General features: G+C 38.5%; 1 protein-coding gene across 1 annotated transcript; it reads left to right on the forward strand.

Moving 5' to 3' along the window:
- Positions 1–478: 478 nt before the first annotated feature.
- PRMT7 (protein arginine methyltransferase 7) lies at positions 479–10,798 on the forward strand (the record flags this gene model as incomplete). The annotated part of the gene is made up of 13 exons (XM_010194996.1): positions 479–611; positions 1,464–1,500; positions 2,039–2,188; positions 3,572–3,680; positions 4,017–4,129; positions 4,977–5,218; positions 5,361–5,538; positions 6,646–6,773; positions 7,207–7,348; positions 7,849–7,932; positions 9,481–9,528; positions 9,889–9,978; positions 10,637–10,798. Coding segments are annotated over exons 1-13 (1,578 nt in total), but the record flags the coding sequence as incomplete, so codon positions are not given.
- Positions 10,799–10,841: the final 43 nt, after the last annotated feature.

The raw sequence follows: 10,841 nt of genomic DNA on the forward strand, positions 1-10,841 counted from the left end.
GGGCTGTTGCTACCGGGATGAGGAGCTGGTGCTGTTCTCCGGCTGCGGTCTCCTCAGTGCGGCCGCAAGTCCCGGCCTGGAGGGCCCTGCGGCCGCCCATGTGTGCAGGAGTGTGCAGGTCCCTCCTCAGGGCGTGAGGAGCCCCTGGAGAGGGTGGTTGGCCTCCCCCAGCCCGACGTGCTTCGCCTTGGGAGAAATTGTTTTTCCAGTAGAATATACTGGTGATGTTATTTTTTTTTTCCGGGCTCAGTTCACGAGCAGTCCTGGGTGACAGATTTGAGCTTAAAACATCCGTGTAGAAAAAGTGCAAGGCAGTCACTACTGCTTCTGGCTAAGGCAGGTGTAAAAGCGAAAGTATATGTATGTGTCTAGAGCTGGAGTCAGGTCTGCTGTTTTCACTCAAAGTTTTGGTTTTTGTTGGTTTTTTTTTTCCACAGCCAATATTTTGAGTATTATACTGAAGCCAAAGCATCAAAACTGCACATAGTACATAAACAGCACATACCGAGATTGAGCATGAAAACCTTTTGTGGAAGAGCTAATCCAACCACTGGTGCAATGGAGTGGGTAGAGGAGGATGAGGACTATGACTACCATCAGGAAATCGCAAGGTAGGCTGGAAGAAATAGCTTGTCCCACTAAAGTTACAAAAAAGACCAAGCCCATCTTGTTTTTATGACAGTTTTTGGATTTATCTCTGTTGAAAGTTCCAAGGGCACGAGATGAGCAGACTGTAGGACAGTCTGACTGTTACAGTGCCCTGTGTTGTATAGGGCAGAACTGTAGACGTAGAATTTTGTAAAGTATTCTCCAAGTAGTTTACTTCTAAATTTTTTAAATGTATTCTGAGGTGCTTATCTTAATGCTGACAGTGACTGGTTGTGGCAAAATACATTGACTAAATTTCTTTTAAATCCCCAGTGTAACAAATCATTACTAGTTGTCTGTTCCTGTAGTAGTTTTTTTAAGACCTTGACGTAACAGCCAGAGAAGCTGCGAAGATTGGATTTTGAGGTATTTTTTAGTATGACCCATGATATGGAGACCTAAGAAATTGAAATGTTGGTAACAAATTACAGACTTTTATTGGGCTGTCTTTCATTGTTATGTATTGCTCTGTATGATCCTTGGTCTGTCCCAGCTGTTATTTCACACCTGTTTGTCCATAGGTCTGTGTATTGCTGAAGAAAGGATATATGCCAGCAGTTAATTCGTTTATATGCTGATGATCAGACCACTGAAATGACATTATTCCTTAGATTTCAGAAACAATTCAGATCCTCAAAGAGCGTGACCGTTATCTGTGCATTTATGGGCCATGGGTGCCAGTTGCCTTAGTAAGAGGAAACAAAGGAGGCTGTATAAGATCTAGTAGTTGGGTTGTACTTTGCAGCATGTAGTATTTTGACTGGATTTTTCTTTTTATTTTATAATTTATTTAATATTTTATATTTTTATTATAGGTCACGCTATGCAGATATGCTTCACGATAAGGACAGAGTAAGTATAGAAGCCAAAAAATTGGAATTGTGAGAAAATACTTCTTTCCTTTCTCTTGAATAGCTATCACTGCATGATTATACAGGTTTCTCCGAAAGGTGAAATCAGATTTGTACCCTGTAAGATACTAGGCCTGCTCTTAGATCAACAGATCTGCAGTAAACATCAGAACACTGGAGTCAGATATAAGAAGGCATCTGTAAAAACATTTGGAAAAACAGTAGTATCTCAACATGGATCCTTTTATTGTTTGCTCCAGGAAATACATTGCATTTGTAAATTAGGCATGTGCTATAAATAGCTGAGTGAACAGTGATGATGTGAATAGCGTGATAGAAATTGATGTGCTTTAAATGGACTGATCCCTCCAAAAACACTTGCTTTTGCTGAAAATGGCCTTGGACTGTAGGACAAAGAATGTCTGTAGGCCTTTTTCCAATTATAAACTCATAGCTGGAAATTGCAAGATTTCTGCAGAAAAATTAAATGCATAAATGAATAAAAGGTTGCTGATTTTTGTTTCTTTTTTTCTTCACAGAATGTGAAATATTACCAAGGTATTCGTGCTGCAGTGAGCAGAGTCAAAGCAAGAGGAGAGAAAGCAATTGTTCTAGACATAGGGACTGGCACAGGACTCCTGTCTATGATGGCAGCTTCAGCAGGTGCAGATTTCTGCTATGCAGTTGAGGTATGCATTTGTTATGGGTTGCACGTACTTCTGCACGCGTGTTCGTAGCCGCCTCTTAGAGTTTCGGTGCAGTTGTTCCGTCTGCATGATCAGTGGGGTGGATGCATTCACTGATTTATATTGTGGCTTCTGAAGCACGAGCTCGATACTTTTATGTGTCAAAAACACTTGGGTTGCACAAGAATATAGTTGAAAATGTAATAGTACATTTTTCATTTTTGGGACAATTTCTGTCCAGCTTAAAATTACGAATTTTCTAGTATTCTGTCTTCTCTACTTATTGAAACTCAAGTGCATTGTGTAAAACTTAAATCAAGTTTTTGAAAATGTATTCTCAAGCCACATTGCAGATCCTCTCAAGTTTCAGTTTTTGGAGATGGATTCTCAGACCCATCGTCAGAACATGGGCCACATCATAATAAAGAGGCTATCTCAAACTAGTTTTTCCATCTCTTTGTGGTTAGATAGAGCATCTCCTTTTATATTGGCTGTTAAGAAACATCCTGATGGTCGTTAGCAGCCGTTATTGTATTAAGGATAATAACAGGAACATTGTGGCCAGTTTAGCTTTTGTTTTAGTGCATTTGAAGAAGCAAAGAGAAGATTCACTTGTCTGTAGGTCATAGTTGAAAGAATGCTGTGTGATTTTTTATCCAAGGTTTTTTGGGGTTTCTTGAGTCTACGATTTTATCCTATGATAATTTTCCGGGGATGGTCCGCTTCCATGTAGACACAGGAAGCATTCAGAGAGGGTTGTTCTGGTTTCCGAAGTGGCCACAAATGTCATATCTTAAGTAGTCAGATTATGTGGCTGAGTAGAATGTTTAAAATGTTTTAGTTTAAATCTGGATATAGACATTAAGCCCTTTCAACATGTTCTGTTATTTTCACACTATATACTCTGTTCTCCTCTTTGTTCTGCAGGAAATAGAAATTCTCTTCACAGTTATGCTGTTAATAAAAGCAGATTTTAGGCATACTTCAGTGACCATTGCTGGTTGTTCTGGGTTCTTTTATTATTTTCTTTACTTATTTGATGCCTTCAGCACATATAAGTCTCTTGGGACCTCTTGATGCATATATATCTTTATTTTAAAAAACAACAAGTTTAACGTAAATGTTAAAATATTCTTAATGTGCATTCTTGTCTTTCAAAAGTTAAATTGGAGCAGCTTTTGGAGGCAGCTGATAGTTTGTAACAGTGACATTGAAGTTCTGTGAACTTTTGAAATGAGGCGTGGTGATGAACTTTAAAAATAGGAAAAAATACAGAAGATGTTAAAAGTTTTGCAGGACAAAATGTACTGCAGTTTGTGTTGGTGTCCTTTCATTTTTGAAAGCTAATGTTACCTTACCAGTTTGTTATATTTCTGCTATATACAGGTTTTCAAACCCATGGCTAATGCTGCTGTGAAGATAGTGGAGAAAAATGGTTTTTGTGACAAGATCAAGGTAATCAACAAGCACTCCACTGAAGTCACGGTTGGCCCAGGTGAGAAAAGGACGCTGGGGTTAAAAAAATTGGCAAGTACCTCAAAATCATGAAGGAATAAGTCTTATTTTTATTTTTGGTAAGTTTTTAATTAAAATAAGCAAATCCCTTACTCTCTACAAGGTAGCATTGGAAGTTTACTACAAAAGTGTTGTAATAGTATTTCAGCAGTCGTTTGTATTTCACAGTAAACTTCTAAAGGAAAATAATTCGTAGTCTTCAGCAGGTTTTCTAGCAGGAATAAGTTTTTTCTAGTTGCTTGTGTTTTCATGATAGCATCTTCTCAAAAGACTTATATGAAGTCTTAATATTACAATATTAAATTGTGCCTTTCAGATGGAGATATGCAATGTCGTGCAAACATCCTGGTAACAGAATTATTTGATACAGAGCTGATAGGAGAAGGAGCTTTGCCAACCTATGAGCATGCGCACAAATATCTTGTGCAGGTAAGAAAATAGAAATTGAGAGCGCGTCAGATTTATCCCTAGAAAAACTGCTTTTTTTTTCTTAAGGAACTCTTGCTGCTGAGCATGTCCTTTGCCTGTGGAAATATTCAAACACTGTAATAAAATTAATGTCCAGGTTTTTTTGACATATAATCTATAAGTATAATTTTAGGGCTTTCTCTTTTACCCTTTCTACTGTTTTCCGTTAATTAAAATGTCTTCATTTAGGTTTCATTTCACCAGTTTCACTTATGAAGCACTCCATAACCTCTTACTGCTCTCCATATATAACTCTAAATTGTAATTAGTTCTTTTTGTAAGAGCATTGTTGTTGGACTTCACAGTTCACTCTTAGTTCACAGTGGTTTTTTTAGAACAACTTTTATGTTTTCTGCTCTTTAAACGTGGATACAAAGTTGTAATTGCATAAATATTTGAGCCATTATTTTTCTTACTTATTTGTTGCAATCACAAACTCTGTTTTAATTTTGGTAGCTTAGTAGTTACCTGAGTAGCTCAAGATAGATCCTTTATTTCAGAACGAGAATGGAAATGCAAGTTTAATTGAGGCTGGTAAACTGCTAACATTTTATGGTTATTAAAGTAATCTGGCCTTGCTGAACCACACTGAAAAGGATAGATCTGTTTATCGTATTTCATGGATAGAGAGACAAAGAGAAAGTGCTCGGAATGTTACAGAATTCTCTGAAATAATTTGTGTTTAATATTTCAAAGCTCCCACTCCAACTTTTCTTTAAATTGGTTCACATTTCAATTGATTTGATTCTCATGCCTGTTAATAAGTCAGACTTGTTGAATGCACTTACCCTTTGTTTTGAACACTCAGGAAGGATGCGAGGCAGTGCCTCACAGGGCAACAGTGTATGTCCAGTTAGTGGAATCCAAAAGAATGTGGTCCTGGAATAAACTGTTTCCTGTTCATGTCGAAGCAGAGGATGGTGAAAAAATTATTGTCTCCCCTTCAGAAATGGAGAACTGTCCAGGTGTTCCTTCTGTTTGTGATATCCAGCTGAACCAGATGCCTTCAAGTGACTTCACTGTCCTTAGTGATGTGGTGACAATGTTCAGGTAAGGCAGGCTTTGTTTTGTTCAGGCCAAAATTTTCCTGCTATGCCTTTTATGTAAACTGTGTATTCAGCTTAGGAAGCTCGTGAGGATTTCTGAAGAATGTTGAACTCTTTCTTACTACAGTTGTCATGCTTCTCTGCAGTGTGGATTTCAGTAAGCCAGTAAGGAGTGCTTCTACCTCCTACAGAGCGCTGCTGGAGCCTGTAAAATCTGGCAAGGCACAAATCGTACTTTCCTGGTGGGACATTGACATGGACCCTGCTGGGATGATAAACTGCACAATGGCACCGTACTGGGTAAAATCTGCTTCTGCTCTCCAGGTAAAATACTGAGCCTTCAGCTGCTATCATCAGATGACTGGCAGTAATAATTCTGAGTAAAGGCCATACTGGGTGTTTTAAGCAGCTGTAGCTTCCCACTGCTTAAACTGTGGGAACTTTGCTAATGTTTTATGTACTGGGAGATGCTAAATAAGCAAATCCTAGAAATGTTAACTATAGCATGTACCTGTCTTGTAGGTTTTCTTTAATGTAAAACCAAAATGTCAGCTTTAATGTAAAACTTTCTTCCAGTTATTTTTCCTTTATTTCCTAGAAATAAAACAAAGATTTCCGCACATTTTTCCGTAACTGGTCTCTATCCCTGGCAAAATATTGGTCTGTGGTTTTCTTCCATGTCGTTCTATTAGGTTTCCAAATAAGTGTTAAGTTTAAAGTGATATATTTATACTTCCATAAAAAACGCTGGTGTGGTAAAATGCTCTGTTGACACTGAACAATTAGAGGAACAGGAGATAACTATTAAATCAGATTCCTGTGGTTTTGTATGAATGTATTCATTAGTAGGATGAACTTAGTCTAAAGGAAGCTACAAAACGATTGTTTGCACTTACTGTGTTTGAGAATAAACTGTGAAGCTCTTCAGCTTCAGGGTGTTTGGTCAGCTTAGAAAGACCAATCAGCTTGGGATATTTGTAATGCAGAAAATAGCTTTTTGAAAGAAAATAGCTGTGCTATCCTGTCAGTGACTCTAAGTGACCTCATTCGATGCGTGAGTCTCTAACCACTGGTCCCTGTTGGCAATTCAGTATAGGTTTCTAACAGTGAATTATAGAGGTGAAACAGCGTTGATAAACACAAAGTGCATTTTGGATTTTTCATTTGATTAAAATACAAGCTTAGCTAGTCAGCAAGCCAGTGGTCTCAGGCTTATTCTTTTGTAAGAAATCAATATAAAGTACATTTATTCAGTAAGTGGTATTAGTCTTTATTCAGCTTTGCTAACATGAACGAGACACTTTCGACTAGTCGTACATCCGTGCTTCAAAGTTGTGCCCGTGCTTACTAATTGATTTCCTGCTATTTGTCTACTTTTTATTTACTGTTTATGAGTGACTTCCTAATGTTGTGTTTATCGACCCTTTTCAGTGGAGAGATCACTGGATGCAGTGTGTGTATTTTCTTCCGAATGAGGAGCCAGTTGTCCAGGGTGAGCAGGTGTACCTGACTGCCTGTCGTGATGAGTACTCTGTGTGGTATAAGCTGCACAAAGCCAGGTAACAATCATTAAAAGCCATTTCATGGGCAGTGCACAAGTTAAACGGAGCTGAATCATGCTGGCTGTGATGACAATAGCAGCTAACAGTTTTAAAAATCAGTGCCAGCTTTAAAAGTTAATATCTGAATCTTATGTGCCTTTTTTACTTAGGAATCCAAGTGAGTAAGTTTTTTCTGAAAAATCAAAGCCTAAAGTACCTATCACAGTTAGGGGGAAAGTCTTGGGTTTGTCTTTCAAACAAGTTGAAAATTGGCTCTTTTTTCATTTGGAAATGCAAAGTTACAAAAATCTCCCTGGAGAACTGGTAAATTTGAACAAGTAACAGTGCAGTCCAGATGCACGTGCGTTCTAGCTAAAATGGATAAATGCTCTTGCTTGCAAAAACACGTTACTGATGCCGTAGCTAATATTTCATTGGAACTTTTTTCCAGAGGAGAAGAGGAGAATAAAGCAGATGTTCGTGTTGAGAGTCCTGTTTGTAGATGTCAGGCTCATCTCCTTTGGAATAGACCGCGCTTTGGACAATTGAATGATCAGAACCGAACGTGCCAGTACACCGAGGCTCTGATGAAAGTGAGTGCAGGTTGCCCGTAGGTTTTCTGGCTTCTGTGATAGATGAATGTGTTGTTTCTTTTCACAGTAATTATTTATGGAATTTGTTTCTCCCTTGCTAAAGAACTTTGATCAAAAAGCATCTTTTATTTACATCAGCAGACGTAAATTACGTTTTGTCTTGAAAACTTCAGTATTTTAAAAAAATAATAAATTATAAGCAGGCATTTTTGCATAGGAATTTGTAGCAGCACTGTGTATTTGTTAGAAGGAATATTGGTAGTTGAGTAAAGACACCCAATACATTTTTGTGCAAACTTTTTGTGACCTAAAAGAGGGAAATTATATGAACATTTTTTACACTACTATGTTTTGCTCGAAGTGGTCATATTAACCACTGTATCTCCCAGTCCTTGTTTAATATGTCAGTGTATAAAGTGGGAAGAAATGCCACCAAAATATCTACAATTTGAAAACTTTTTCATCTAGAATAGGAATAACAATGACTTTATTTCCTGTAGGTTCTGAAAGGAGATAGTGTTTGCCTTTGTATCAGTGATGGCAGTCTGCTTCCTGTGCTGGCTCACTATCTTGGAGCAAAGCAGGTAACGATACTTCGTCCTGGTTTTCTGATTTTCATGTTTTAGTGTGGTACTTTTAGTTCTCTCACATAGTTCAGCATTTCCAGCCTATTATTAAATTATTTCCAGTGCCTCTTCAGTGACGAGTGAGAAAGGGGCTCTCATTTTCTTGGAGTGGATGTTAAATTCGTCTCTGATCAAGCTGAAGTCTAGGAAGAGAATAACTACCAGTTTTGATGTTTACCAATGTGCAGCCTTGAATGAAACCAGTGTTCCTCACTCCCCACTGATTGCTGTTTGCCATCTTGTGTCTTGATGCCTTTGGAAATGCTCTTTCTACTGACCTAAATGTCTGCTGGTCTTTTTTTCTTCTTTTATGTTTGCAATTCCATAATTACATTTATTATCTATAAATATTTAAAGGGTGAGTGTCACGAGGATGGAGCCAGGCTCTTCTCGGTGACAAACAATGATAGGACAAGGGGTAACGGACACAAACTGGAACACAGGAGGTTCCACTTCAATTGGAGAAGAAACTTCTTCTCAGTGAGGGTGACAGAGCCCTGGCCCAGGCTGCCCAGAGAGGTTGTGGAGTCTCCTTCTCTGCAGACATTCAAAACCCGCCTGGACGCCTTCCTGTGCAACCTCATCTGGGTGTTCCTGCTCCGGCAGGGGGATTGGACTGGGTGAGCTTTGGAGGTCCCTTCCAATCCCTAACGTTCTGGGATTCTGTGATTCTGTGAAATGGAAGGTCTGTAACAGCAAGATAGGAAGCAGTAAGAATACTGAGTCTGTGTAAATGAGAGCTGAGAGCCACCTGCCTGTCTTACTCACGTATATACCTTACTTGATGTGTTCTCTCACGGGGCTCTTCAGACTAAAATCAATTACAGTTGGACTGAATATCTTGGAATGAGTAATACAGTTCTGAGGAAGATACTCGGCAATTCATAGAAATACACATGCTGAGTTGAACCAGTGATCCATGACCCCCATGTTTTTGTCTTTACTCGTGGCTAGTCACGAATGACCAGGGCAGACGCAGAGATTTCCATGATTTTTTCCTAGACTTGTAGCAGCATACTGCTGAACTATTCACCAGTTTTGAAGAAAACCTGTTTTTCTGTCGTACTTCAAAAGGCTGCTGTGCTGCATTGCACATCTGAGCTCTTCCCACCTGAGGCAGTCAGATCATGTTGAACAATGCTTACAAGGAGTAAACGCTACTAGAGGTTGCTTGAGCACACTGGCAATATGCTTGCATTTGTTCAGGAGTAAATACATGCCTACAGCAATGGTAATGTGCCATGTGCATCTTAAGAAAATGGAAAAGAAGTATTTGCATTCTGTATGGTTTTTTCTTGTATGGCTGTGAAAACAGCATTATTTAGTCTGCAGTTATTGGGAGTGTTTTTATTGTTAAGAACGTATGTGACAGTGGGGTGTGGAGCAGATGCATGTTTCTTATAAACCATGTTCACTAGGGCATCAAAATAATTCCCTCATTGTTTACCTGTTCTCTTAATTAAAAATTATAATGCTAGCTGATTAACTGGTGTGTATTTTCTTCAGGTGTTTACATTAGAAAACTCTGCTGTGTCCTGTTCTGTCATGCAAAAAGTGAGTATGTGGTTTTCTGTTAAAGCAGTAACTGAACTCATGGCATTTCTAAGGCCAGAGCTGATGCCTTTGATTGTCTTTGCACCAGTTCCTTGGAGATTAATTCAGTTTAATGAATGTATTTGGTCATACAGTTTGACAGGACTGTACGAGGTGAAATATGTTGGGGGGAGGAGTTGTGCTTATTGTTTCCTTATTTTTATAATCCTGGTGAGTTATGGTAGACAGTTTCTTAAAAATTCCTTTTGGCTATTGGGTTTCATTTCTGTTTATTTTAATAAAATTATTATTTTGGTATGGGTTTGAGTCTCAACTGTAGCTTTTGATGAAGACCATATGCTTTTTTGTGGTTTTTTTTAGTTTTTTAAAGCAAATAATCTTGAAGATAAAATCAAAATAATAGAAGCACGTCCTGAGCTGCTGACATCTTCTCATCTGGAAGATAAAAAGGTATGTTACAGTTGTCCAATACTGAATTTCAGCAGGGTGGTGAGGAGTGGAAAGTCAAAATGTGTCTTGCTTTCCTACTGTGCTTCTGTAACCACAGCGAATCCCATTATATGTGAAGTGCAATGAGTAGATGGTTCAGACCTTGTCCCACTGGAACTAATTCAGGCTTAGTCTAAAGACTGTGGGAGGGTTTTTGCTTTGTTTTTGAAAAGGTATGACTTTCCCTTCCTGCATAATCGACACCAATTTAAGGGCAGTTCAACTGGTTTAATTGCGTATGTTCCACTAGGCTGTGGGTGTTTCTCAAGGCACTCAAAAGATTGCAATCTATTTGGAAGTACCAACATTCTTGAATTAAAAATCTCAAAATTCTGTTACTCTTACTACAAAGTCTTCTCGCCTCAGACTGCAGTGTTTTCTCTAACACTTAATTGCAGGAAAATTAATTTTAAATTTTGCTAACTATAAACACGAAAAGACGTCTGTTGTGCAGTATATGCAGTAATTAAATCCTTATGGAACACTAGAAGATTTTAACTAGATGACCTCACTTGCTCTGTTGCATTGTCAGCTATTGAAGATACAAACAGCCTGTGTTTATTGAGTTGTTGTTCTTTATTATAATGCTTTTTATGTCCTCCTTTTTTTTTTGGTCAAGATTTCTGTTCTTGTGGGAGAGCCGTTTTTTACTACAAGTTTGTTGCCATGGCATAACCTGTATTTCTGGTATGCGAGGACAGCTGTGACCAGTCACCTAACCAGCAATGCCACCGTCCTACCTCAGTCTGCATCTTTGCACATGATGATTGTGGAATTTCAGGTGAGATTCTTTACACACACACACACAGAATCACACACAGAAT

This window comes from Mesitornis unicolor, unplaced genomic scaffold, assembly GCF_000695765.1.
Source record: "Mesitornis unicolor isolate BGI_N332 unplaced genomic scaffold, ASM69576v1 Scaffold42691, whole genome shotgun sequence".
Classification (NCBI taxonomy): Eukaryota; Metazoa; Chordata; class Aves; order Mesitornithiformes; family Mesitornithidae; genus Mesitornis; species Mesitornis unicolor.